At 32.6% G+C, this 27,717-nt stretch overlaps 5 protein-coding genes across 29 annotated transcripts; 2 read left to right on the top strand and 3 right to left on the bottom strand.

Annotated features, from left to right (window-relative positions):
• Positions 1-393: 393 nt before the first annotated feature.
• Positions 394-7,510, bottom strand: LOC123225999. Of its 22 annotated transcripts, none has more exons than XR_006504245.1 (8): positions 7,320-7,510; positions 6,715-6,819; positions 6,504-6,608; positions 6,119-6,259; positions 5,085-5,141; positions 4,670-4,935; positions 779-3,766; positions 394-535 (listed from the first exon to the last, which is right to left on the bottom strand). XR_006504245.1 is itself a non-coding variant. In XM_044650406.1 (6 exons), the coding sequence occupies exons 2-6, from the start codon at positions 6,769-6,771 to the stop codon at positions 4,886-4,888; spliced, it is 393 nt and encodes a 130-aa protein (XP_044506341.1). In that variant the 5' UTR covers positions 6,772-6,819; positions 7,320-7,504; the 3' UTR covers positions 4,628-4,885. The 22 variants fall into 22 exon arrangements, 4 of the variants coding, with proteins under 4 accessions (XP_044506341.1, XP_044506342.1, XP_044506343.1 ...); XR_006504248.1 differs by having other exon boundaries at positions 463-921; positions 3,282-3,766; positions 7,320-7,505; XR_006504244.1 differs by lacking the exon at positions 394-535 and having other exon boundaries at positions 2,112-2,972; positions 3,282-3,766; positions 7,320-7,505.
• Positions 7,511-14,953: 7,443 nt separating this feature from the next.
• LOC123224868 lies at positions 14,954-17,840 on the top strand. Of its 4 annotated transcripts, none has more exons than XM_044648614.1 (9): positions 14,954-15,208; positions 15,295-15,366; positions 15,465-15,617; positions 15,699-15,834; positions 16,157-16,319; positions 16,518-16,646; positions 16,802-16,996; positions 17,274-17,396; positions 17,494-17,840. In XM_044648614.1, exons 1-9 carry the CDS (start codon positions 15,091-15,093, stop codon positions 17,590-17,592), a joined length of 1,188 nt encoding a protein of 395 aa, XP_044504549.1. In that variant the 5' UTR covers positions 14,954-15,090; the 3' UTR covers positions 17,593-17,840. The 4 variants fall into 4 exon arrangements, with proteins under 4 accessions (XP_044504549.1, XP_044504548.1, XP_044504546.1 ...); XM_044648613.1 differs by having other exon boundaries at positions 15,462-15,617; XM_044648611.1 differs by having other exon boundaries at positions 15,286-15,366; positions 15,462-15,617.
• A 152-nt stretch (positions 17,841-17,992) lies between these two features.
• On the top strand, positions 17,993-19,842 carry LOC123224870 (agamous-like MADS-box protein AGL21). The gene has a single exon (XM_044648615.1). The coding sequence runs from the start codon at positions 18,776-18,778 to the stop codon at positions 19,739-19,741; it is 966 nt and encodes a 321-aa protein (XP_044504550.1). The 5' UTR covers positions 17,993-18,775; the 3' UTR covers positions 19,742-19,842.
• Positions 19,843-19,937: 95 nt separating this feature from the next.
• On the bottom strand, positions 19,938-20,833 carry LOC123224871. Its single transcript, XM_044648616.1, has one exon. It carries the CDS (start codon positions 20,402-20,404, stop codon positions 20,087-20,089), a length of 318 nt encoding a protein of 105 aa, XP_044504551.1. The 5' UTR covers positions 20,405-20,833; the 3' UTR covers positions 19,938-20,086.
• Positions 20,834-22,088: 1,255 nt separating this feature from the next.
• On the bottom strand, positions 22,089-25,864 carry LOC123226514 (probable prolyl 4-hydroxylase 7). The gene is made up of 8 exons (XM_044651040.1): positions 25,543-25,864; positions 25,357-25,434; positions 25,184-25,241; positions 24,871-24,975; positions 23,328-23,385; positions 23,055-23,230; positions 22,886-22,946; positions 22,089-22,702 (listed from the first exon to the last, which is right to left on the bottom strand). Exons 1-8 carry the CDS (start codon positions 25,644-25,646, stop codon positions 22,386-22,388), a joined length of 957 nt encoding a protein of 318 aa, XP_044506975.1. The 5' UTR covers positions 25,647-25,864; the 3' UTR covers positions 22,089-22,385.
• Positions 25,865-27,717: the final 1,853 nt, after the last annotated feature.

The raw sequence follows: 27,717 nt of genomic DNA, 5'->3' as shown, positions 1-27,717 counted from the left end.
ATTTGCATAACCAAATTGAGACAAGTACAGCCATTTGATGCATAAGCATCATTTTAGCTTCTTCATCAGTTTACAACATATTAGTATACAAATTCCAATTCATTGCTAATTGCACTAATGTTCGATAACTGATGTCTTATTTCTTATTAATGGAAATGGGAGTAGAGCATATGTATATATAAGATGCCTGAAAGGGAAATGTGTACCTGTTATGAATGGGATCAGGACCATTGGGTACTCTTCTCTTGCTGACATAGTGTAGATTGAAGTCCCGATGAACGTGAAGCTTTTGTTGTCGAATAAACCTCCAATGCCTGAAAATCTCCCTTGAAGGTACTGCCACTGTTGTGGCGGTTGCATGGTTTGCTAAGATTCCAGTAAACAAGAGCCAAATGATGACAAACAATAGAACAGCCCCCAAACAAGTTCTCAAACCCCAGCTACCACTCCTCATAATATCTCCAACTGGCTTGTTACTTCCTACAAGCTCTGGACATACCACAATGGCAGGACATTCAAAGCATATAACAGGGAACTGAAAACCATACTGGGTTTAGAGGATTGAAATGTATATAATACTATTATATAAGGAGTTTTCAAGAGAAGAAAAGACGTGAATAGATAGTTTGGACAAGACAAGTATCTCAAGATGTTTTTAACTTGGCAGGTAAGGAGTTATTGGTGGTTGTATTTAAAGGTGGGCAGAATATAAGCAACACTATTGAGAGAAAAGAAAGAGAGAGAGAAGCATGACCAATAAAACAGAAAAGTTTGTTACCCTTGTTGCTTTATATGTTAACTGGTCCACTTCTGCTCCCTTTGTTGGCTTTGGTTTGTGCATTTTCATGTAGTGATAACAGGGGGACCTCACTCTCTCCCCTAACTCTAATGTATTATTATAAGCCTTCATAAACATAGGGCCTTGAGCCAATATGCAACAATTTGGAGAGAAAAAAGTGTCAATTCTTGGCACAGCTTAAGGGATAAATCTTTGATTACTTTATCAAAAATTGCTAGAAAGCACCAAGTATTTTTTCTCCACGTAGAGTTACAACTAATGGACAAATCCACAAGTATATGCCAAGCAAAGAAAAAATCATCTAACAAACCTATATGTATATATTGAAAGAGATGTGTTGGAGAAACAACCAGAAACAGAGGGCTCCATCAATTACTTTCAATGATACAGGAATTATTCGATGGCAAAAAGCATATCTTAGCTTTGCTTCGAGTAACAGATCTCTTGCTTCGGTAACATTTTGGTTTAAGATTTAACCAATATGCATTGAAAACTGTAGCAGGCAATTTGTCAAAGAATGCATTCAAACAGGCTCCACAAAGTCCCACCAAGACAAAACAAAACAAAACAAAACAATTCAGAAACAGCAATAAGAGCTAAAAGTTAAGAGTTTCTAGCTCTCTGGAGCTTTTTTAGTCACTGGGATATTGTGACAATAATTGTTAATGGTCTCCTAGTTTAGCACATAACAAATGGACCACAGTATCATGGATAATTCAATAGACCATTCATCATTAGAGACATTTTCGCAGCAAAGATTTTTTTTCGAAGTTCCCAAATACTACCTCAATCTTTGTATGATACAAACATACATGCATGCGAGAATGGGTTCCACACCGTTTAGAAAAAGTGAAGCTCATAATACTCTCAGCGAGTCCCATTGTCACTCAAAGAATCCAGCACAACTTAGAAAGTTTCACATTCTGATATTTTTTCACAAAAACAATGCACCACAATGAAGAAATACGGAGCAAGATATACGAAATGAAAGTCATATGATAATTAATAGCACAAAATTGAGTAACCACAAGATCAGTGGCTCTGCATGATCTTCAAAAATTAACAAAAATTCATATATTGATTTTCTTGGCAAGGTCGATTACAGAGGAATAGAACAAGTAGATACTTTCAGATAGTAATGCCCTGGCTAACAAGAAAACTTTCAGAGAATGGTAGCAGAAGCGGATCCACCAATACCCATGTAGTTGAGCAGGCTATAGAATCCCAAAGAATAAAGCAAACTGAACTTGAAAAACAAAACAATTGAATAGCTTGCCATGCAAGAATAACATACTAGAGGCAGCCATGTACATATCGTAAATTATAAAATATTTAGCTGAACAGAAACTCAGTCACAATCATTGGTGAAAGTAATCAATCAATAATCTAGCTGGCCTTATTGCATCAGTCAATTGAATTGTATGAAGACCAATAGTAGGTTATCAGAACAGCTTTCCTTCTAATAGTTTCAAAATAATACATGTAAATAAAATGTGAAAATCTGGTTTCTAAGTAATCCTTCTTGCTGTTCCAGATGGACAGGACAGAAAGCCATCATTTTCAAAGCCAGATATGATTGCATCAACAAATCTGACCTTTAGTAAGGGATTACCCCTAAAGTGATGCAGTTTAATGACAATTGTGAGACAATTCTTTCAATCATGTGGTAATGCAAGGTCTGCTAAAGGTCACAATTCTTTCTTCACCAGTTGCTTAATGGATACCAATACATTGGGTCCCACAAAGGGATCTTCTCAAAAGAAATTTTCTTAAATGGTCCCAACTCCCACTACATTATGATCAATTATATCTTTTAATCTCCAACATATAAAATAAATAAATAAAAGAGTGGGAGTGCAAAGAAGAATGAAAGCAAATAAGACACCTAAGAAGGATAATGATATGAAAAACTACATGCTGTGACTGCAATGGCAAACACAAAAATCTGCAGTGAAAATTGCATTATGAATACTTGAAAATTAAGTTTCAAAAATCGTGGAAGGGAAAAGCTCTCAGTCACCTATTGGAATACATTGGCCAAACTAAAAGACACAAAGGAAAAAAGAGAGGTAGTAATACTCACTACAAGTTAACTCGTTGAATAAAATTCCCAAACCAGTTCACACAGAATTAAAGTCAATCCTAATCACTGCACACTGAGCATGCCTTAAACCTGATCAAATGTTAAGTTAAAAAATCTGGCATACTTCAACATGTATACATTGACTACAATTTCCCTGAAATAATTGTGTATTATACACTTAGGACCATTAATAGTTTTCATTTTCCTATGTACAAGACTAACATAAAGAACCTCAAACTAAATCACCTGGAACTAATATTCAAATTTAGCACACCAAATGAGAGCATTAATAACTTAGTGTAGCACAACTGAATGCTTCAAGTTTTGATTGTTCCTTTAGCAAGTTCCTTTTGTCTTGGGAAATTCGTATAGATAAACAAACATAAAAGAGAAGGATACCCCATTTAAACTCAAAGTATCAATTGAGGTGGTCCATCTTCCCCAGCAAAATCAAAGTGCTCTGCTCTTTACAGGCTTCACGCTTTTGCACACAGTATTCTTCAATACAACCCATCTCCTATAAAGACATGGGTAACGCATGTAACATGTATACATATTTGGAGGACCCAATGTTGATTCTACACAAATAGAAACATATTAGGTGCAACAACATGCACTTTATGCAACCTCCTTCGCATTTAAAAAGTACAGCAGGACAGGTTTTGGTTGGGATGCCACTTTTCACTGCCAGATCCAATAATATGTAGCTCTATCATGAATTATAAGAACACCACGCCCAATGATTGCTTTAAAACTTTTAAAACATTCCAAGACCAGTCTTTATTTAAAGCCATATGGTATTTTTCTTCAATTCAAAGTGGAGGTCAGAGATGAGTTGTAATGGAAACAGTATTCAGAATTGTTTCTTTCATAATTTTTCCTCCCTGAACCCCACCAAAAAGAAAATAATTAAATAATATCCAACTTTGCCAAAATATAATGTGACTTTACAAGGATAATTATCTTTCTTGAACCTTGAAACACCAAGTTCATTCAAAATCAAGGCAGTAATCATGCTGAATAAATAACTGAGTAAGGCACTAGATTTCAAGAAAAAGATGTAATTTAGAAATTAGTTACACAAAGATTCGGATAGTTTTTTATAACTGAGTTGTCAAACTAATTTCATCTCTCTAGATCTAATAAATCAATTACTCAAAATTTCAGCCAAAACATAAAATACCCCATAAGAGTGTATCCAATAGTTATATCTCATTTAGCAAGGACACTTGCAGAACTTTAGATAAGGTTTTCTCAGGATCCAAACATAATTACAAGAGATATTACAGTCCTCAAGCATAAGCAAAGAACTCTTTTTTTTTTTATAAACCATACACTGACAGAAAGTTTGGAATACATGCAAGGCTAATATATTAACAAGATTATGATTAATCTAGAGATAAGTGAACCGCAAGCTAATTTCTCATTAAAATGAATATATGGATTCATATTTGGTGAACTTCAAAAGATACAACTACCCAATAATAACTAGGCAATGAGTTCTAACAACAATGCTCAACTTAATAACTCAAACAGAGAGGGTAACATATATCAACTAATCTAAGTACAGAATTAATTCAAAGGTTTCTTACAACTTTGAGAAAATCACCCAGACACACCAAAGGTTAGACTCAGTCTTCTCATGGTCATTAAGGATCCAAGAAATATAAACGAATAGAATTGCAAGATAAAAACAATGTTCTTAGAATAAACTGAAAATACACATGAAACTAATTAAAACCCGATGATAAATAGTAGCATATATGGCATTTGCAATAACGAATTACCATGAATATTCCTGGAGCGGAGTGGCAAGTGTATCATCCACAAGTTAGAGTAGTAGATTTTATAACCTCTACATGTATCATTGACTCTCAATGAATCCACTGCCAAATCATTAAACCTCAGAACATAGTATTTTACTTTTACACGCGCAGAAGTAGTCAAACTTCATTTCTACTGTTTGAAGCATCTTCTATGACTTTCTTTTCTTCTGCGCCCACTCAGGTCCATATATTGCCAGATGAGTCCGACCAAATCTTCAATCTTTTATCTGGAATTTTTACTTCACATGATCAATAATAATCTTTTATATCATACAATTTTAATGAAACAAGGAGCAGACATATTTATATATCATCTTGTTTTCTTCTTTTAATGAGCCCACACGCAAATAAACTAACTATTGACTGGGAGAAGTACCTTCATAAGACGTCCACATGAATCCAGCATATCTTTTCTTAAAGGATACTCCACTGCCTACACCATGAAAATTTAGAAGATAAAGAAAACTCGGCAAGAACATTAGATATATAAAAAGAAGAAATAAAGATGCAAATAATAAAGAACTACTGACATTAAAAGTATAATTTCCAACTAGGGATGACCTGGAAATCTGATTCATAAGAACCCCATAATCCACTGATGTATATGGAGGTGTAACACTAATGAAATCAAATGCTCCATCTTTACCTTTACTCACGCAAAGTTTGAATTGTAACAACTATGGAGATAAGAGGAAGTTAATTGTAATTAAAAACGTTAGATATTATCATCAAAAAAGCTGCCAGCCAATTTGTAGTTTTTTTAATCAATATTTCTTAAGAAAACATTACATTTCTTATAGCATTTCTTTTAGAAAGCACAATGTGTGCTATCATTTAATAATTCTTTATATTATTAATTTGATAAAGCATTATAAAATATGATACAATTGATTAGCTATAACACACCTCGTAATTATGTAAAATTTGAAAGGTTTGCAAGAATCTACAATGATTCATGTGTCTCTCAAAGCTTTGGTTCTTCTTATCATTCAGGGCCTCTTGAAGTGCCATTCTTCGGGTTTACTTGCAAGCTCTAGCGATCATCAAATATGAAAATGTCTCTAGAAAATAACGTAAGAGACCAGATATTCACAATTTTCCTAACTGAACATTTCCCAATGATATATTATTATGAAACTGCATATCCAGTAGATTCCCTTTATCATTCCTACAAATAGACGAGGAACATTCTAGCAATCCAAGTTAAAGATGATTATGTTATTTTCCTCTTAGCGTGAAGACTTTCAGGAAATCAAGGCAGACCAGTGGGAACCAAACCCACTAACCAGTATTTGGGACTACACGTTAAGTAAAAATTAAATATCCAAAACAAATTGCTTCGATGAGGAGATCCAATACTTCAGTAAGTCTCATTAAATTATTAAAGAAAAGAGAGAGAGAACCACAAACCTATAAATTGCTTTGCTCGATCTATGAAATCTTCAAAACGAACAGTATGTATAGATGAAACATCAAGAAACCCAGTCCCTTCTAAGTTTGGTTGCAGAACATTGCAAACAACCCAAGGGTCCATCTCGAAAAAAAAGGGAGCTATGAAATTACAGACACAAACAAAATAAATCCCAAAGGAATATAATAAAAACAACTATGACTTCTTACAAAATCTTGTTCTATAATACCAACTAGGACTTCATATCATATAATAAGGCCAATTTAATCTATGCTGAGCTTATACAGTAATTTTTTTTCTTGTGAAATGCCAAAGGTGACGCTAACAATAACTAAAGATCATTTGTTATCAAATGAAGATACAAGCATCAGTTAATAGATGTACCTCAGAACATCCTCGGCTGAGAATTTCAATACCAACAGATCCAGTGCCACTATACAAGTCTAACAAGCAAACGGGCCTTAAAGATGCAGGAGAGCCACTGGCTACCTAAAGAAACCTAGAAGAAGTTATTGTTAATTCAAATCAATATAATCCAGAACTTACACATCCAAATCTAACTGGATTTATAATTAGAAAGTGTCACTGATGGCACCTGCAGGATATCAAAGGCAGCACCTTTAACAACTTCCATCATTGGTCTCACACCCATGCCCCCTTGGAGACAGCAATTCTTTCCTTTAGCCTTACCTCCAAGCACCTACAATTGTCATAATTGGCACATACACCAAATGAATAACAGAAAGAGCTAGCAACATGATAAAACCCCGTGATTTTCTACCACGTTATAATACACAATGAAAATATCATCTCTACATGTATAGTTTAGTAACTTCACATGACTTGTTAAAAAACCACTAGCATAATTTTCTGCCACATGCAAACCAACGTCAATGAAATTCTCAAATAAGTTGAGCCACTGAACTATACTAACACATTAAATTAAGTTAAATCCACAAACTCCCCGACCTCATCAAAACTAGACACTTTCATAACCATTTCTCATACATGCTAAGAGCTCCACCCAAAAGAACAATACAAAGTGAAAAATACTTCTAATTGAATTTATCTGCATATAACCCGCACAAAGCCTCCAAATTAAAGCAAGAGAAACGAAGTATACTAATCTCATATCATTATTACGGCTAATGTTTCATTGAAATAAACTAAAACCACCTAAAACTAAACTAAAGCACATACTTGAAGCAATCTATGAGTGGTCTGTGAATCCTGAGGCTCCTCCTCTGACACAAGCTTCGATCCTCTTCCTCTCTTTAGAACTTTCTTTCTCCTTCTACACTACAACCCAATTCAAAAAACAGCTACTTTATACACCACCACGTAACAAAGTTTTTAAAGTTTCAAGGCCAAAAGACTTGTTCCCACCCAGGGTATAGTGGAATAAGTCTCACTCGCCAAAATAAATCTCACTTTCCATCTTTCAAAGACTCAAATAACGATTTATGAGTCAAATTCTGTTAAAAATTTTAATTAAGATTAAAATTAAAATCATTATTTAATAAAAAATATAAAGAATTAAACTTTCGTCACATTTTTCTCTCTCAATTTTAAAATCTCACATTCCTGTCTCCCCACTCCTCCTTCCCCCCTCCCAAAATTTTCCTTCAAATCCCCAATAGGATATTCTTTCCTTCTCTTTGATGATTGATTTCTTTTTTACTATCAGCCAGTCTTCTTTACTTCTTCTCTATCTGCGCTCCTCCTTTTTTGTTAGAGATGATGGCTTCATCTCTGACTAAAAAGGAGGAGCATCAACGTAGAAGGAGAGAAGACCGACCAACGATCGAGAAGAAACTGATCATCAGAGAAAAGGAGAAAAAACCTTAAGAGGGAAATTGTCGTTTTTCAAACTTTAGATGGGGAAATTGTTAAAATTTTAAATTGAGGAGAAAAAATGTGATAAAATTTTAATTTTTTTGTTAAATAACAATTTTTCTTTTAATTTTAACTATAAATTTTAATAGAATTTAAGTTATAAATGAGTGTTTGAGTTTTTGAAAGTTGGAGTACGGAACTTTGGCTTTTCACTATACTTTGGGTGGTAGTAAGTCTTTTGGCCAAGTTTCAAAATTTAAAATCTTTTCGAACACAACCTTAGAAGAAGATTCAGAGCATCAACTCTTTCTTGTTTTCACTAGTCAACCTAGGTCTTGAATTGACAAAACAATAACAAAGTCAAGTCCTTGTAAAAGTGGCAAAGAGAGTAGTAAAGTCGTTTGAGTTGACTGTAAGAGCAAACAAAAACACAGAGACGTTTTGGGGAAATGGGTGTAGAGAAAGTGGTGGACAGACCGCAAGGGAGATAAGTCGATCGAGAGAGAGAATGCCGACGGCTTGGAAGTCGTTCTTCATCAGAGAGGAGGTGATCAAAATCTTATGGATAAATTTTTCACTTTTCAAACTTTAGGTAGGGGTAGGGGTGGGTGAAAAAATATTAAATTTTTAAACTTTAGGGGAAATGTGATAAATTTTTTGATTTTTTTAAATATTTTTATTAAATAATAATTTAAACCTTAATATTAACTAGAAAAATTAATAGATTGATAGATATTTGAGATTTTTAAAATTAATAAATGAAAACTTGCAAAAATATTGAACTTTGGGTGGGAATAAGTCCTTTGGCCAACAATAAAACAAACATTTTTAATGCGAGGAACAAAAATCTCCTTATTTATTATCAAACACCCGAAGCTTACAAAATCAAGACAATTCAAATAACTTCTACGGTAACAATCAAACCACAAGAAAATATCTTTGTGCATTGAACCACAAGTTTGGAAAATGTATCACTAGTAATAATTTTGCATTGACTAAATAAAAATACTTTTATGCATTGAACCTAAGTTTGTAGAGCCAATTGATTTTTATAAACACGAAATTACATTTTTGTTCTTTTATTCAAACTTTTTTGTTGACACTAATGGAGCTATTATGATCTAGGTGAAAAAAATATTATTAATGTCAATTACAAATAGTAAAGTGTTTTTACACTAAACCTTGAGCGGGAAAATGTGAGTCGATTTTGGAAAACAGGTATCTTTAATTTGAGCTGTGTCAAAGCCCAAATCCCTTAACTTACTTTTCTTAGCCCAATTTTTTCCGGCCCAAGCCCACATCAATTGCTAATTGAAAGCCCAAATATGAGGCCTATTTCACTTGCTAAATCTATTTGCGGACACAATCTAAGCTCAATGGGGCTTAGACCGTTGTTCGATTGATTTCAGTTCAGTTTCAGCTTAAAATCTTCTACAATTCTTCTTGTTTTTCAGCTTTTTTTTTTTTTTTTTGACAATTATTTTTCCATTTTTAATAATATTATGCACTAGACAATCAAGTAAAGCTTGAATTTGAATTAACTTTTCTAGATTCAAGACAAGTTTAAACTGATTTTTGTTTTGAATCGATTTGACTTGAATCTACCTCTGATTAACTCTAATTAATTCAACTTACTAATGTAGTGTCTTAGGAACTTATATTTTAATTAATGACATTAAGTTATTTTGTTGGTCAAATAATAAAATCTTTTGATAATTTTATATTACTAAGGCAAAATATCAAATAATATAAAGATAATCTAATTATTATATCATAGCTTATGCATTAGAATTAATATTAAATTTTGTAACAATTATATATTTATATATTAAATTTTACCACAAAAATACCTCTATTTTCAAATAAAATTAATAAATAATATAAAAATATTTTAATTAAATATTTTAATTTAACTAAATATAATATTAATTTATTTCTATTAATCATATTAAGATACCAAAAAAAAATTTATTATTATCAATTAAATATAATAATTATTTTCTATGTTTTCACTGAGTTATCATTTCTATAGTTGAAAAAAATCAACATATGACATAAATTGTTGGAAATAATTTAAATATGTCAAACATAACATTCTATGAATAGTGTAAATTCTGTAAATATAAATACGTGTATCCAACTTCGAGTTTGTGACAAAATTCATTCAAACACGGCACGAGGTGTTGATGTAAGTTATTTTCACGATCTCATTTGCCCACGTACTGCATTCCTTTTGGGTTATAAGAACTACCATGTGTTTTGGAATGAAATATGAAATACGAGATACCTTCTCAAACTTTACATTTATAGAAAAACATATACCTAAATATATAAATAGCAAAAAAAGTTAAACTCTTGTAACTTTGTCAAATAATTTTTTGGTAGTTTCTTCAGTTGGGTAATACACACATGTGGACAGTTATATTTATATGAAAGTTTCTAATAAACTTTTATAGGTTAATTTATTCAATCCATCTTGGCTAACATGTTATAATCTAACATGTCATATATTTGTATTCATATCTATACATATAGGACAATCAAATAATGAAGAACTAACATTATTATAATGAATGGTAACAAATACCATATAACTATTCAGGTCCATGGCCTTGATTCGAAATCGACATTGATCCATCGGTTCTGATTTATGACCCCAATTTATTTTTTAATTAATAATTATAAAATTTAAAAATTAAAAAAATATTTTGATTTAATTTTTCAATTAAGTTTCTTACATATCCTCTTAGGATTTAGAAGAATCAAAGTCTACGTAGTTTTATTTACCTTTTTTTGATAATGAATAAAATAAATCATATAATTAATTATGAAGGATAATGAAAAAAAAAATAATAATAAATAAAATTAATGATAGAGATAAATTTTATAATTAATTATAAAATTGTATAATAGAAAGATAATAATAATTAAATTATAGAAATTAAAATTAGAATTAATAAAAATAAAGAGAGAATTTAATTGAATTTGAAATAATTTGATTGAAAGATTGAAACAGTATTAAGAATTAAGAGAATAAGAAATGAGAAATTAGAGATTAGAGAGTTAAAAAATTGAGTAGTATTTATAAGTAAAATTTTATATAAAAAAAAAAAAAATAAGGCTTGAGCCCCCTGACACCCATATTTTAAACATTTGCATTTGTTGGTTCATGCAAAATTTTTTTAATTTAAAAAATTAAAAAACCGGTTCATGAATCTTTGAACCATCAGTTCATGAACTAGCCATAAATAGACGATTCAACTGTTAAAAAAATCAAAATCGAAACCGAATCATTAGAATCCAGTTTTGATTTTGGTTTAAGTCGGTTATGATTTTGAACGGGCTGGTTTCGGTTCAATTCATGGGCTAAACCAGCCCATGGCTAGGACTACTTATGTTGTTGCTTACATGCATCTAATTCACCTTTTTTGGAATTTGACAAAAATCTACTAAAGATCCTCTATCATGAGCTACTTGATTGGTGACTTTTGAGTCTATAATCTACGTAGGATAATACTCAGTAAATATCACAGTATTAGAAAATAAAGTTCATCACTTTATGTAGAATGAGACAATATCATTTTCAGCTTCGTTCATTCATAGATGAAATAATTTTCATTGATTCTATTGCAACAATTCATCTTCTTCCAGTACTTTTGTCAGTCTCTTGTTTCAATTCCTTGTTTTTTTTCTTTGAGCATTATACGACCTTCTTCCCTTATTTGAACTTAAATCACTTACTTTTGAAACTTGACTCTGCAATATATGTATGAGTACTAAATCTAGTTATCTTAAAGGCGTTTGTCCATTAGTTCTATGTGACAAGAATTACTAACAAAAGTACTTATATTCTCATTGTGGGTCATATGTACTTTTATATGCTCCCACTTTTTGGGAAGAGATCGCTTTACTAAATGAACTTATTATTCATTTGTCAGGTTACGTCTAGCGTACTTCAGTTCTATTATTATATTTGACATTTAATCAAATTTAATAATCAACTATCTTCATTTGAAGATTGTAGTTCCTCTAAACTTTTCAATCAAAACCATACTTATGACATATGTAATTGAACATTATTGGCACTCATATACCAGAAAGTTATTCATAAAATGAGTCAAGATATCACACGAAATAAGTCTTGCTTCTTACATATGTGATGTGTGTCCACATCACATTTTTGTAAAGCACCATTTGAGTTTCTATCTCTCAATTAGCCATGACTTTATCGTAACTTGATCTATGTCCACATTACATTTTTGTAAAGCACCATTTAACTGTCACACGTTAGAATTATCTATATTCAGTATCATTTTCATTTAAATCAACCATCATGTCCTAAAATGTTATGGTTAACTAGATCACAAAGACATATATTAGATACAACTCAATCAGTGCAACCGAACACACATTAATTGTCGCAATTATGCATTAAACTTTAAAATATCTCACATAAAATACAAAATCGAAAATTTACTATGTTCTTAATCATCTTCCATGATACAAATGCTTGACATTTTAAAATTTAATCTAATTGCATCAATATTAATTCTGGATGAAAATTTCACTAAATTCTATCAATCTTAGAATTCTCATATTTAACATATAAATGAAATATATGATACAACAAATGTATCATTTATTATAATTAGGACCATTTCATCAATCCGAATCATTCTCAGAGTCACTTTATCAATGATGAAGTCTCTATAAAATTTAAGATAAATCAAATATTTTGCATTTCATTAATTTGGAAATAACGTCAAAGAGGTAAATTTTCTCTTGAACATTACTAAGTGTCGTTCTTTAGTAAATTGTAATGTGTCCACTCAGTCCCAAAAGTTTTCAAATTCTTTTCTCGAACAAGATCATTAATTATAAGGCTAACAGTCATGCATGAATATTATTAAACTATGTACTATCTAATCTAATTAAGAAAGTATGACTAATTATATATAGTCTCAATATGCATGATTAGATCATCGGAGAATCACATCATATATATAATGTGATGGTCCTTAGTAAACAAATTTGCATAAATTAGAAATATATATTTCGAAACACCAATATGTGTTTTCGGAAGCTAAAATATGGTATTACATGTCTTCACATATTGTAGGATACATGAAACACATTCAACGTACAGATCCGAGTATCACACAGCTGCTAAGATCCAAAAAATAGTTTCATGTGCCAATACGCATTGAAAAGAATTGCTCACAAGTTATCACATGCCAAAATATAGCCATACACGCCTTCATGCATCGAATGGATGTCGAATGTGCCTTTACGCATCAAAGCAGTACCTACACGCATCTTCACATGTCGGGAGTAAGACACACACGCTGTCACACACCGAGGGAAGACTGTCACGTGCTTACATGCATCGATCAACAGTGACGGTCAACCTTTGATCGTTGATCGATTAACTAACCCAAGTGGACATTGATTGGTTTAGGCTAACCCAGTTGATGATGCTGGTTGACCCATTAACCGACAAGTTTTGACCAACTCGTTGACCAATAGGTCAGACAATCGAGCTTTTCTAACCCAATTGTGACCTGATTTCGTGCGATAAACCCTAGCATTTAGGCTGTTTAATTGGCTGACTTCCACAATGTTTCAACGATAGGACCATAGGGCTTTTGTAGCCCTCTAGTTGTGGTCCTTCTCGGGCAAACGACGACCTCCATAGTTGTCAGAATTTGGCAAAACGATGGCTTGAACGACACTGCCACGATTTTTTGCTCTAAATCTATCGATTCAGGCCAAATTTGATGTGTTTTTTCAATTTAAGACGTATAATAAGTCCAACAATCATTCTAGCACATTTCTAACCTCCAATTTCATGCAATTTTGACATAATTTAATTCATGCCCAAAACGAATTTTAACAATAATTTTAATCACAAATCCAAAAATTTAGATTATAAAAATCACAAAATATGTAATTTAATTCACAGAAAACATGACATATTCGTAACCTAGGCTTTGATATCAATGTTGGAAACAATTTAAATATGCCAAATATAATATTCTGTGAATACTATAAATTCTGTAAATATAAATACACCTAGCTTTGAGTTTGTGATGAAATCCATTCGAACACAACATAAGATGTTAACGTGAGTGATTTTTATGATCACATTTGCCCACGCACTGCATTCCTTTTGAGAGACAAGAACTCTTATGTGTTTTGGGTTTTGTGTGTGGGGAAGAAGAAGAGAAAACTTTTTCTGGAAAAATATTACGTTCATTGCTATAGAGGAAAGACGGTTTTGGATTTTAAATAAGAGTCTAACTGTCAATAATTTTCAGACCAACTTCCTTTAACAGTTAAAATAAACCAGATCGGATCGATCTACTATGGGTGGACCCCAACCCAATGAAATTTATAGTGAATGATGAACAAATGACATAGATTTATGGTCACTGATTTGTGATATTATTGATAGAGGGAGAACAGAATAAAATTATATGAAACAAGAAATAATAATTTATAGATAAAATAACCAGCAAAACAACTTTGTTTTTACGTCTTTGAACTTGGAGAACGCAATTTGCCTGATGGATGAGTTTGGGGTCAAAGATTACTCATTTCATTTTTATAAATAAATTATGTTTGATTTGATTTAAATATTTAAATTTAAATTAAATATATTTTTTGCTGGTAAGTTTAATCTTCAACTTACTCTCTTATATTTAAGATTTTAACATTAAGACAATCTCGATTTGATTCTTACTCATCATATCCGGCAGTCCACGTCTACCAGAAGGTTTTTGTATTTGTTCAATGATTGATATTATCATCACCTGCTTGAAGACATAAACGAGTTTAGACGGCAACTCTCAGTCTGTAAAAAGAACTTCACGAATCTGGACAACCTGTTGGAATCCACGTGGCATTCCTTTGGGACCCACGATGGACCGTAAGACCTCACAACTTTCGTCAAACTACGTTATTGTCGTCAATTTGGCGTTGAAAAGTCAAAATGGGCTCGCCAGACCCAGAATAAGACTGAGCCAAGCCGAAACACAGTTCAATTCTGAAAATTCTTCGCTTTGGATCTCTAACCTTCTCCAATAAATTAATAACACTCATTTCTCGAAACTCAGCTCATCGAAGATTTGAAGTGATGGGAGCTTGTACATCAACATTGTTAAAGAAGAAGAAGAAGAAGAACGTGAAGGGAAAGAAAACCACAAAGCGCAATGTTTCTTCTCGTAAAATTGAGAAGAAATTAACTTTTCAAGGTTTCTGAGGGCTAATCTGAAGTGGGATTTTTTTTTTTATCTGGGTTTGATTTGGTTGTTAATTTGTTTGTGGGCAGGAAGTATAGATTCAGCTTGGTTTGATTCTCGTTCAGCTTTGGAGTCTGAGTTGGATGAAGAATTTCACAGTGTTCATGATGGTACGTGGCTTGATTTTCAAATTGTGTTGGGTGATTTTTGGCACATTTTTTTTTCCTTATGGGAATCAAGCGGTTTGGTTATTTTGATTGTGTAGCAGAGTTTGCGTCTGTCAATGGGGGCGGCATTTTGTCTCCAAAAAGATTGTCAAGTTCAGGGACACCGAAATCAAAGAGGAAAGGACTTGCAAAACTTTCGTCACTTTCAAAACTTTCCTTTAAATTGAGGGACGGACATGGCAATCCACCATTAGGTGAGCTCACCTTTTTGTTGAATTTCTCAATTTCGAGTTTGTATGGCAGTCTTATGCTAATTTGGTTGTCTTTTTATACAGTTTCACCTAAGGCCCTTACACAAAGACCACTCGCCGGTTCCTCGACTACATTTTGCCCCATAGACAAAAATATGCCTGATTCTTGGTCACCTATTGCACCTAGTAGTTTTAAAGTCCGGGCACAGAACTTCTTTAGGTGAGAGCATTAGCATTGTATCTTAATATGATTATGTTATCAGATTACAGATACTTGATGACACAAAGTCAGCTACTAGCGTTTTAACAATTTAGAAGCTTATATACTATTTAATTAATTTTCTGTTATCATCCTCAAGTGATTGGAGATGTCTGTAAAAACCCAATATCTCTTGTGCTTTGTTGATGTGAGATTTGTCTATGACTTTAAAGATTGCACTATATTCAACCCTTTTAGCTGTTTGCAATATAATTGTTCAAGTAAATTACTTATTTTCACTTAACTTTTAGTATTGAATTCTTGTTTAATTTGTTGATTACAGAGATAAGAAGAAAGATTTTGCTCCCAATTATGCTGCATTTTGCCCCTTTGGTGTTGATGTCTTCTTATCCCCACGGAAAATTGATCACATAGCTCGTTTTGTAGAACTTCCTGTTATGAATTCACATGAAGATATCCCTTCAATTCTTGTTGTCAATGTCCAGGTACTTGTACTGCTCAATTTCGTTTGCACATAATGTCGATTTATCCATTGAAATTAAGTTCACTACTAGTTGAAAGATGCTTTAAACTAAGTTATTGCCCAGAGCTTTCCGTGAAGTCAAACCACATTATTATTATTTTTTTTGTATTAAACAGTTTTCAAAAGTTTTTTTAGTAAATGACACTTTTGATATGTTCAGATGCCGTTATATCCCGCCACTGTCTTTCAAAGTGAAAATGATGGGGAAGGAATGAATTTGGTGTTGTACTTCAAGTTATCTGAAAGTTACTCAAAGGAGCTGCCACTACATTTCCAAGAAAATTTCATTGTAAGATAATTGATTCTTCCCTGCTTTGAAGTTATGCAGTAGGTTTAAATTTGGATTGTATTTAGTCTTTGTTTCAGAAAGTAACTGCATCAAACAGTAGATTTATGACTTCTCTGGATTAACCTGTTTGTGTCCATTTATTCTCTCAATCACAGAGGATAATCAACGATGAAGTGGAGAGGGTCAAAAGTTTCCCTATAGATACGATTTCCCCTTTTAGGGAAAGGTTGAAACTCTTGGGCCGAATTGCAAACATTGAAGATCTTCATTTGAGTGCAACTGAGAAGAAGCTTCTGAATGCATATAATGAAAAGCCTGTTTTATCGCGTCCTCAACATGAATTTTACTTGGTAATATTGCTTTGTAACTTTTCAATTACCATAAAACTATTGCAACTGTGAAGAAGATTGCCTGATGAAGTGATACCAAATCAATAGTTTGTTTCACTTGTGTTGTGGCTTTGCATGTGTCCTGTAATTGCAAGTTATTTTCTTTCCTTTCATCAATTAAGCAAAATAATTGAAACCAGTCATATCTGCTCTTTGATGAAATAGATTTGGTGCTGTCATGCCAAGTTCTTGAGATTACAGTTTAAATTCAAGGTGACTAAAATGTTATCTCTTGCAGGGAGGAAACTACTTTGAGATTGATATTGACATGCACAGATTTAGCTACATTGCTCGGAAAGGTTTCGAAGCATTTCAGGACAGATTTAAGCTCTGTACTGTGGATTTCAGCCTAACAATTCAGGTGCCTTATTTTCTTATCAAAATGGTTAATTTCCAATCTTTCTCAGGACCTATAGCCAAGCAATGTATGACTTACATACTATTTTACATTCAAACAGGAAAATAAAGCGGAAAATTTGCCAGAAAATATCTTATGTTGCGTAAGATTAAATAAAATCGACCACACTAATCAACAGTATCACCGACTTGGCCCGTAGGCAACGTTGCAATGAGGCACTCAAATCCTAAGAATGACAGTACGGTACAAGTTTCCTGGTGAATGAACTGATTTAGAGCTACAGCCATTATTATTCATTTCTATTTCTCCCAACCCCCCTTCCCCCAACTGTAATCTCTTGCTATTCTGTAACCTCTAGCTTGGTTTCCTGGTTCTTCTTTATAGAATTATATGAGTGTACAGACTGACGAAGAAAAAAATAAGTATAAACACACGAATTTTATGTGATTTATCTGTTTATATTTTGAAATGATGATTGTTCTATAATATTCATGTTCATTTGTTCTTGGTAGGCTCCATGGAACATGGACACCAGAACCTGGGATAAAAGCTTGTGTTATACTATAAATATAATAACGGTTTAGATTCGCTATTTCATTCATTTTATGTTACAGAATTTTTATATTTAATATTATTTTTATCTATGATAATTAGATAAAAACCCGTGTACATATATGTGCTAGTAAATAGAAAAGATATGGGATTTATCCTAGTTTGTTCAAAGGGTTTCCACATATCCAATTGTTATCAAGATAAATATGAGAATTCTGATTGAGAATATTCTTTCGGGAAATTGAAGTCCTTTCAGCACAGCACACTGTAAGATTTGATATCATATAATTATATCATATTGGTGATCCTTTAGGAAATCGAAGTCCCTACAAATTAGCACTATGTAATATTTCGTACCTTCATTTACAAGGCAAGTTCTAAATATTCTGACTTAGTAATAATAATTTGCCCAAAAACAAAGCAACAAATTTGATTTATTTCCACAATTACTTCAAAAAAAACCCATGACTTTTGGGAAATCAATTCCTTCCTTCTATAAAGGTCTATGAAATCTCCATCTTTTATCTCTTAAAGACTTATAAGAAGCCATTGAAGCTCTACGGTTGTTTATTTATTTATTTACTTTTAAGTTTTTCATATTTAAAGTCCGTAACTTTTGCCTCTTTGACACCGACCTAGAAGAGAAGTGTAAAATCACTTATAAAGTTCTAGATTTCATATGGGAATTTATTGTACAACATCATAAGTTTGTACGTGTTGTATATTTTTTTTTGTGTTTTTGTCACTTTGTTTATATATTCTCTGTGCATAGATGTAGTTGATGAATCTAAATTTTTTATATTGAGTTTGTTTGATTTGATAGATTGAAGATGGGGCGCGGAAAACTCGTAATGGAATTGATTGAGAAGGAAAAGGCTCGTATGATAACCTATCAAAAGAGGAAGAAGGGTTTGAAAAAGAAGGCTCAAGAGTTCTCCACTTTATGTGGAGTCCCTACTTGCCTCATAATCTATGGTCCAAAAATGCAGAATCAACCAGCAGAGTTGGATTTTTGGCCCAAGGAGCGAGAAGAAGTGATGGAAGTTATCAACTTGTACAGGGAGAAGGCTTTTTCAGCACATGGAATCAGACCTCAGAGTTTGATTGATTTCTTTTTGAGTCGAAAGAGAAAAGTTGATGACAAGATTGCTAAACTTTGCAAGGCTAATCTGGAGGCTAAATTCCCCAGATGGGATGGTCGTTTTGACGGTTTTTCTGTTGATCAACTTAAAGTACTAGTCTCTATATGTGACACTAAAATTGAAGTTGCCAGAAGGAGAATTGAGGTGTTAAAAACTGAACAAAATTTGATGGAAGTTTCTGAAACAGGTGCTTTGGTTGGATTCAGCAATTCTAATCAACATAGTCAAGTTTTGTTCCCATTGTCTGCTGTGAAGCAACTTGACTTGCCAGTGGCCCCTTATTATCCATCTGTTCAAGTACCATTTCATTGTGATAATCCATTGGCTGCAATGTTGAACGGCGATGATCATACACAATTTGGTGGCTTGATGAGTGGCAATGTGGCAACATACACTCAACAGCAACTGCAGCACCCTATGTATTTTGATCCAATTCCAACATCTGCAATGCTAGACAACATGATGTTCAACAATCCCAGAGCTGTGTGCCTTCATGGCAAAACTATGCAGCCGATTCCGCCTTTTGATAGGTTTACTGTTCTACCAAGTAATTCTTCTCACATGCTTGGCTCTCAATTCAACGAACTGTACAGCGACACCAATGGGTTCGGAATTAAGACTGAAAGAGACAGGCTGCAGAACTTTCAGGTTTGAGCAATTGTTTCATCGATAAACACCTTCTAATGAGCTTGGACTTTGGATGGTTTAACAATGTTTTACCCTTCAGTAATTCAAGTGTTGCTCTCTTTATTTCAGTGTTGGCTAGATTAATTTCAGATGTTGAATATAATATTTATCTGTTTCAAAGTAGAAGATTAGAGAAAAATGGATAATAAAAAAATGTAACTTCCATGACTAGTAATATTCATGATCCTCAGGAAAGTTATAACAGCATTATTTCTGTAATCCCAATTCAAACTTTTATGTAGCAAAAGAATGTAAAAGAAAAGTATATCCAGGAGAATTTTACATGACCAAAAAGAATAACATTGAAGAATCCTACCCTCTACTACATCGTCCAAAAAGTGCAGAAAAACCACAACCTTGAACCTTTTTATCAGAAACAGCCTCATTTTCTGAAGGAGATGGAGGTATTGGTGTTCCAGGACTGTAAGAATCAATGTGATTATTCTGGTGCAGATTCCCCTCTCCATTAGTATCAATGTTTGGAAGATGCTTATTATCACCCTGTTTAACACAAGTTGCAGTAGGAACTGCGATGCCCGTTTTAGGATCAAGAATATGTAGATCATTCCATATGCGCCCGGATGAACCCTGTCTCCTGAAGGAAACAGAGGATCTTTGCAATGATGCCATTGATAGATCACTGCTTCTAGAATTACCCCTCTGGATTTCTTTGACACTTTTTGTTCCTTAACTAAGCATGTGATTTCTGGTTTAGAGAGTAAAATTTTTCTCTTATATTTGTGGTCAGTTGATTCTAGGATTCAGTTTGTCCTGGTAATTTTCTGGCTGATCCTGAGTAATCTTTGAAAATCTTTTAGGCTCACCAAATGGTGGTTCTCATTCTATATAATCAATTTTCCATCCCTTGGATTCAGGAGAAGTTGAATCTGAACGTTGTTGAATACTATAATTAGGTGCCAAACCGATATGGTTTATTGTTATTGTAATTCTGATAATACTGCTAGCTATTTTTACGGGATACCATTAACTTGAAGAATGATCAGAGTATCACTGGACTCGGTCTTTTTTCTTTATTCAGGGAAAATAACCAATCTGTGAGGTCTCTTTCTTAATAACCAGTAATGGATTTCAGTTTCAGCTATAACATCACATCTCTAGTCCAACAGATTGTTCTATTGTCAATGTATGTTCGCTTTAGACGTACTCCATTACATTTTTATTTTTGAGCTTTATAATTTAAAGTTCATAGCTTATTTGACTAATTTTATGTTTTATTTTTAGACTTTATAACTCAAAAGTCATAGGTTATTTGACTAATTTTATGTTATCATTTAAAATTGATGTAATATGTTCATACATATATAATATTTTTCAAATATTTTGTTAATATAAGATTTATTTAAGAATGTTACTCAAGCTGAGTCCAAACAAAAACTAACTCAAGCTCGAGCTTGACGCAATTTGGTTGATGAACAAAATACCAAATAAGAATAAAAGTCATCTTAAAAAAAAAAAAATTGCTAGCGAGGTGAATTCTGGTGTAACAACATTAGTAAGATATCACTCTCAAATTTAGTTTGCCAAATTGATCATTTTTCAATTCAAACTTAGTTTACTAGAGTTAAACATTGAGCCGAGCTTGAATCGGCTCGATTCAACTCTACCCCTAAATTTTTAATTAAATAGTAATTTTGTGTTCTTCAAATTGATATGGTGCTTCACAGTACTAATGGTTAAGACGCTTAAAAACAAACACACACACACACACAACCTTACCAAAACAATCACAAGCTTTCACAAATTCTGTGTAAAACAAAACTAGAAGACTCACCCTTTATAATCAAAATTCTCTAACTTGATTTATCAAAAGAGCCATCCAAAAGTGCAAAAGAAAGTGAATTCGTGTAACTGTCCTTGCTCAAAATGGCACCCACAAAAGAAGGGAGATGAAGAATCTTCAGCACATTTGTTGTATACCCCAGAATTCTCCTCGACTTGTGTCAAAGTTGAGTTAGTTGAAGACAACATCCCCTGTTGCTCAAGCTCTAAATGTTGCTGAAGTTTCATAGACCTACGAGGATCCTAGAGGATATATTTGTGTTAGAAAAGTTCAAAAACTCCACGAATTCAAGAAGCGTGGGATTTTAAGTATTTTTATAACCCTACAAATTTTTAATATTACAATTCACAGGGCTATTCAACCAAAATGTTTAAAATAATTTATGTTACCCAATGATGGCTTTCAGATCACAATTATTGTTTCATCTGAAAACTTTAGATTGCTGATGTTAAAGACAGGACTAAGGAGTTTTACAACTAGGCATTTATAACCTTTCTGAATGCTCCAGAATCATTAAGGAAACTGAATTTGCAATTGTCATTTGTAATTGCATGCAGTAGAGCTTAAATTGTTTTGTATAACAACTTTAAATCATACAGACCAAAAAAGAAAAAAAAAAAAAATGAGACTGACTAATAGTACATGTAACTCAATGAGCTAAACAGAGTTTTATTATAGTAGTATCTCTATCCTCGTGATGCATGCTCCCAGCAAGCAAAACTCAATGTTATGTACAACACCAGATACTAAGGGATTAGTCCATCATCAGTCTGAAAAGGATAGAGGAGCCAAAACTGCAGAGAGGGCTTCCTATGAGGATGCTGTTGATGATGTGCATACATTGCAACTCTTTCGACAGTATCCAGGAGAGGTTTCCGTGCCCACCATATAACTAGGGTTCTTTCTGCACTCACCCTCCTTTGCCCACAGAGGACAGTTCATATCCTCATCATCACAACCGACTGGCACCTTCTCTGCTTTGTCAAAGGACCTGACATGAATCCACTTGGTTGCAGACCACTTCTCACCCTTGATGACTGGGCAGCTCCCATGCAAGCTGCTTGGATCTGTAGTTGCATCTGGATGAAGACTGAAGAACAACAAGGCATCACCTTTCCTGGGTTTCACTGTAGGTAGAGGGGGAATTCAATTACATATCATGACAACGATGTTAAAGAGTAAATTGCTAAAGCCAATTAAATTAGAATGTTCACATAGCCTTCAGTGTTTTCACAGAGTTATTCTTATTTCAAAATTATGAAGTTATGAATCCACATCAGAATATAGATGTTTGTGAGACTTTTTCTAACCTGCATAGCCTTGTTTAGCACAGTCAGACCAGCTATCATCCTTTGGCTGAGACGATTTTCCCTGCAGAGCATAAAACATGAGCAATCTGAATGAAATAAAAGAACACCATGGAGAAAACCAAAGAGCAGTAAAGAGATTCAAGAACTATAGTCACAAGCAATCGTGTACCTCTGCATCAGGAAAGACAGTTTCTCCACCCTTCTGGACACTAGACAAATACATCAACACTGTGGCAATTCGGTGGCCACCCAGCTCTTGATTGACCTTGTCATGGAAATAGTCAAAATGAGGTTCATACTTTTGGCCATTCTCGTAGTGGAGTATTTGAATGGATTCCCCATTTTCTGCATACAAGACCAGGTTATAGAAAGATCATACAGAGTTCACTTTGCAACTGCTAAAAAAAATCAAGTGTCAAAAACAAGCCTATAATAGATATACCTTGAGAAAGAAACGTCCACATAGCAATTCTGTCCTCAATAGCAGCAATTACTTCATCCTTCAGAGATTAAACAACCAAGACTATATAAGTGTTAAAATTTCAATCCATTTTGATAAGGCTTATACATTCAAGCCTCAATTTAGTTTATTTTAGGTCGTTGAATATGAATAAATATAATTGATTGATCTTCTTTATCTTATTCTCTCTCAGTTTTCTCTCCCCTCTCCCCCTTTCTTCAAGTTTCTGTTCTTTTTCTTCTCCTATTCTGTTTCCTGCCTTCTAAACTTCTTTTCTTCTCTTCTGGTCTTGTCTTTTTCTCTTGATGTTCTTTCTAATCTGTCCCAACCTTATTCACCCTATTTCTCTATTCTTTGTCTAATTTTCTTTCTTTACTAAAACAGAAAGTGCATTTCATCTAACATTCCTGAAATATACAGATAGATCTGCTGCAGTAATCTATGACTGGATTAGTCATCACAGAGTTGTCCAACATAATCTTCACCACAATATATGTAAGAAAGAAAAACATAGTATTTTATAAAGCCTTATTTGGAAAAAAGGAAAGTGGCTCTTAACTACCATTTTATAAGCATAGCCCCATATCCACAAAGCTTAGCTACCTAATGAATTGTCTGCCAGAAAGAAAAATGTTTTGGCTACAGAGAGCTAATAACTAGCTTGCATCTCTATTAATTCAAAAGGAGATGCTTCATCAAGCAATCCAAGACACGCTAGAATTCCATAATCTTAGTCAAAGTTACTGCTTAGAAAACTAAATTGCCACTAAATTTGGAAGGATTATAAAAAAAATTCTGACCACGGTTCAATCCGAAATAGTTCTGAGCATTCAAGAAAATTCTTTCCTATCTTATCTGTGGGAAATAGTTTAGAGCATTTGTGAAGATTTTCATATCTTAATATGTGTGAAATAGTTTAGAGCATTTGAGAAGATTTTCATATCTTAATATGTGTGAAACAGTTCAGCACGTTCAAGATAATTCAATATCAGACAAGGCTTGACCCTTCAATCAAAAGAAAGAGACAAACAGATCTTGAAACCAAACTTTGTTAACGATTAATCAAAACCCTTCATAACTGGACCTAGGCAGGGACAAGGATGCATACAATGCTATACATAAGTATATTATGGATTAGTTAGCAAGATAACAAACTGTGGCTAAAGGATGAAAGTTTATCAATGTCAAGCAATTGAATACTAAAATTTCCCCTTTTGGCGGCATGACAGTAAGTCAGAATAACTTGCTGGGAAGAACAATTAGAAGTAATACATTAACCAACCCTGACATCATACTTTAAGCTTCTCTACAGATTGTAACCCAAAAGAAGCTCCTATATCCAATCTTGGAACCAAAAGTTTTGTAAAATAATATGAAATAATTAACTATTTGACACCATTAACAGACGAAAATGAGAAAAACACATTAACAAAATCTAATAAGCTCTGCTTATTTTAACATGCACGAAGTATATTACTCTAGCAATACAATAAGATACCTAGCATCAAATCATCATATGATTCACCTGAGATTTGTTAAGAAACATGCCAGAACTCGTTCGAACTTCACTTTCTATGCTCTTTCCTGACTCATTATCCGCAACCATCGACTTCTCAAGCTTATCCTTTGCCTAATCCACAAATTAACAAAAACCCAGATGGGAAAACATATAAGCAAATCATTTCCAACCCACCAAGAATGTTCACATCAAAGTCACAAAATTTCCTCCAAAATTCTCGACCAGAACAATCACACCATCAAGTTAATATATATATATATATATATATATATATATATATATATATAAACTTGAAACTATAAAAACACAATGATCTCACCAGATTAATAAGATGATCACACTCCTCATCTGTCAAGAAGCCTCTATATATAAAAGCCCTGCAAAATTATTAACAAAGAGCAACATTCAGATTTTACATAATCAACAAACAACGTTCAAATTCTAAAAACATAAAAAAACCCAAATAATTTTTTTTTTTAAAATTAAGAGAACCTCGGACTCCATGAAAGCTGAGTGACATGTGTAGGATCAAATATAGCCTTCCTCTTCAAACTAAGAACTGATCCATGCCTAAAAACGGAAAACAGAATTTAACAACAAGATCAAACATTTTTCACATTTTTTTTCTATTTATACGTACAAAACAATGCATTTTTATACGACAAACGGAGAAAATACCTTTCTTTGTCACTGAGCAAATCGGGAATTTTCACAGAGTTTGAAGGATCAGGGGAAACGAGGAAGAAACAGAGAGATAGTAAAAGAAAATAAAACGAACCCATCAACGAAAAAACGTTTTATCCTTCCCCAAAGCTAGACAAAGGAAAAAAAGGATTTATAATGAACGTGTTCTGGGTATTCTTGTTTTTGGTGTTTCCCAAATCAACGTGCGAGAAAATAGATATTGTTCTGTTTACAGAAGTCTGCTGAGTTGAGGAGCTACTTTTTCTTCTCTCTCGTGTTGACTCTAAACTCTTCAGTCCTCAAGATTTGTTTTCGATGCTTCTGATTTGGGCAAAGAACTATTTCCTATCCAAATTTTAGTTTAAATTCCAAATTACACTGATAATAGATAAAAAATTCAAACTCTCGTATATGACTTAACTTCTGTCAAATGGTTATTTTACTATTAATATTAAAAAGATATAAAATTTATTATCTTTTTCCCCTCAAGTTTTAAAAAATAATAATTTTACTCTTATCTAAAGTTTAAAAAGTAACATTTTTACTCCCAAACCTAGTGTTTTCATATTTTTTAAACTGTAGCTGCCCCCAAAACTATCAAAAATGATAGTTTTACCCTCACTCTTCAACTTTAGCTTTTGACATCCCTTCTTGGGTCCTCTTCAGCCTTCTTCTTCTCTTGACCTGATGGGCAAAGGTAGTAAGACAAAGAGACAGAGATCTCTTCTTCGCATTAATGTTTATAGTAGACTCAGGCATCAGAGGACGCTAGAAGTTGAAGTTGAAAAGTGAGAGTGAAACTGCAAATTTTAAAAGTTCTAAGGGGATACACAGTTTGAAAAATATGAAAATCCTAGGTTTGGGGGTGAAAATATTATTTTTTAAAGTTTAAAAACTTTAGACAATGATAAAATTATTAGTTTTTAAAACCTAAGGGAAAATATAATTAATTTTATATCCTTTTAATATTAATAGAAAAATAACTATTTTGCTCTAAAATTTTATATCTTTTTAATATTAATAGTAAAATAATTATTTTAACCTTATTTTTAATAGAAAAAATTAATAAAAGTTAAATTATATATAAGAATTTAGGTTTTTAACTGCTATAAATATAATTTTAAATTTGAGTTAAAACTTAAGGGGAAAATGGTCCTTTGCCCTTCTAATTTTTATGCTTTCATTTATGACCACCCCTAGAGTTTGTTGTTTTGTTGTGTAAAATGACAAAGGTCGAAATGTCTATTTTGTTTGGAGGTGAATTTTCTGAGAAGGTTCTTAATTTATTTATACATATAAATAAAAAAATTATATATTTAAATTTGAAAAATTAATAGAAATACAATATATTTATATAATATTTTGTTGAACTAGTCTAAAGAACAGACATGCAGTTCAATAGATAGATCAAATCAATTTGTCAAATTAATCAAACTAATGATATATATATATATATATATATATCACATAATAAAAATTTAATATTATGTATTTCATCTAATGATTAAAATATGTATTCAACTATAATATAGATTAAGTTTGATATTGAATTTCGATTGAACTAACTGGTTCAACCTAAGTTTTAATGCACTAGTATTAACATGTATTCTTATGGCATACGTTAATGTTAAATTTAGTGTTAAAAAGAGAGGAGAATTTTGGGCAAAAATTATTATAATTTTTCTATACTTCATCTTTTATTTATTTATTTCTCTCGATTGATTGTTAGACTACTCTCTTTAAAGAACTCAGCAAAATAGCTCTGTAATTTTGGAAGGAGTGTCTCCTCACAAAGGGGGTCACAGCAATAAAACTTGAACAATTGTTTATCAAAAACACAAATCTATATAAAGTCACAAAATCATGTATGAGGACTGATGCCTATCCAATGTCAGAAAGTTAAGGAAGTTGGTGATATATATATATATATATAATATATATATATATATATAAATATATATATATATATATATATATATATATATATATATATTTTTTTTTTTGTGATTTGGATTCACTTGGACCCAATTTGTTTAATTTAAATTTAAATTCAAGCTTGAACAATTTACATAGGAACATTCTCAATCTGTTAATCACAGGTCATTCATAATCTGTCTACAGTTCATTCGCCTTTTCCAGCTTGCTCACTAAAATGTTGTGGCACCTTTT

Source organism: Mangifera indica, chromosome 9 (assembly GCF_011075055.1).
Source record: "Mangifera indica cultivar Alphonso chromosome 9, CATAS_Mindica_2.1, whole genome shotgun sequence".
In the NCBI taxonomy this organism is placed as follows: Eukaryota; Viridiplantae; Streptophyta; class Magnoliopsida; order Sapindales; family Anacardiaceae; genus Mangifera; species Mangifera indica.
Note: the sequence above shows the minus strand (reverse complement) of the source record. Positions and strands in the feature narration are given on the sequence as shown.

Bases quoted from the DNA above. Each gene is read 5' to 3' on its own strand.
- LOC123225999 (XM_044650406.1), bottom strand. From the start codon at position 6,771: ATGGGTGTGAGACCAATGATGGAAGTTGTTAAAGGTGCTGCCTTTGAT. The intron at 6,243-6,503 runs GTACATCTATTA...TTTTTTTTCGAG, and splicing joins TCAGCCGAGGATGTTCTGAG to ATGGACCCTTGGGTTGTTTG. The intron at 5,142-6,118 runs GTTTGTGGTTCT...TTCATGGTGTAG, and splicing joins TCGAGCAAAGCAATTTATAG to GCAGTGGAGTATCCTTTAAG.
- LOC123224868 (XM_044648611.1), top strand. From the start codon at position 15,091: ATGGGAGCTTGTACATCAACATTGTTAAAGAAGAAGAAGAAGAAGAAC. The intron at 15,209-15,285 runs GTTTCTGAGGGC...GTTTGTGGGCAG, and splicing joins GAAGAAATTAACTTTTCAAG to GAAGTATAGATTCAGCTTGG. The intron at 15,618-15,698 runs GTGAGCTCACCT...CTTTTTATACAG, and splicing joins ACATGGCAATCCACCATTAG to TTTCACCTAAGGCCCTTACA.
- LOC123224870 (XM_044648615.1), top strand. From the start codon at position 18,776: ATGGGGCGCGGAAAACTCGTAATGGAATTGATTGAGAAGGAAAAGGCT.
- LOC123224871 (XM_044648616.1), bottom strand. From the start codon at position 20,404: ATGGCATCATTGCAAAGATCCTCTGTTTCCTTCAGGAGACAGGGTTCA.
- LOC123226514 (XM_044651040.1), bottom strand. From the start codon at position 25,646: ATGGGTTCGTTTTATTTTCTTTTACTATCTCTCTGTTTCTTCCTCGTT. The intron at 25,242-25,356 runs GTTCTCTTAATT...ATAATTTTGCAG, and splicing joins CAGCTTTCATGGAGTCCGAG to GGCTTTTATATATAGAGGCT. The intron at 24,976-25,183 runs GTGAGATCATTG...TTTGTGGATTAG, and splicing joins GTGATCATCTTATTAATCTG to GCAAAGGATAAGCTTGAGAA.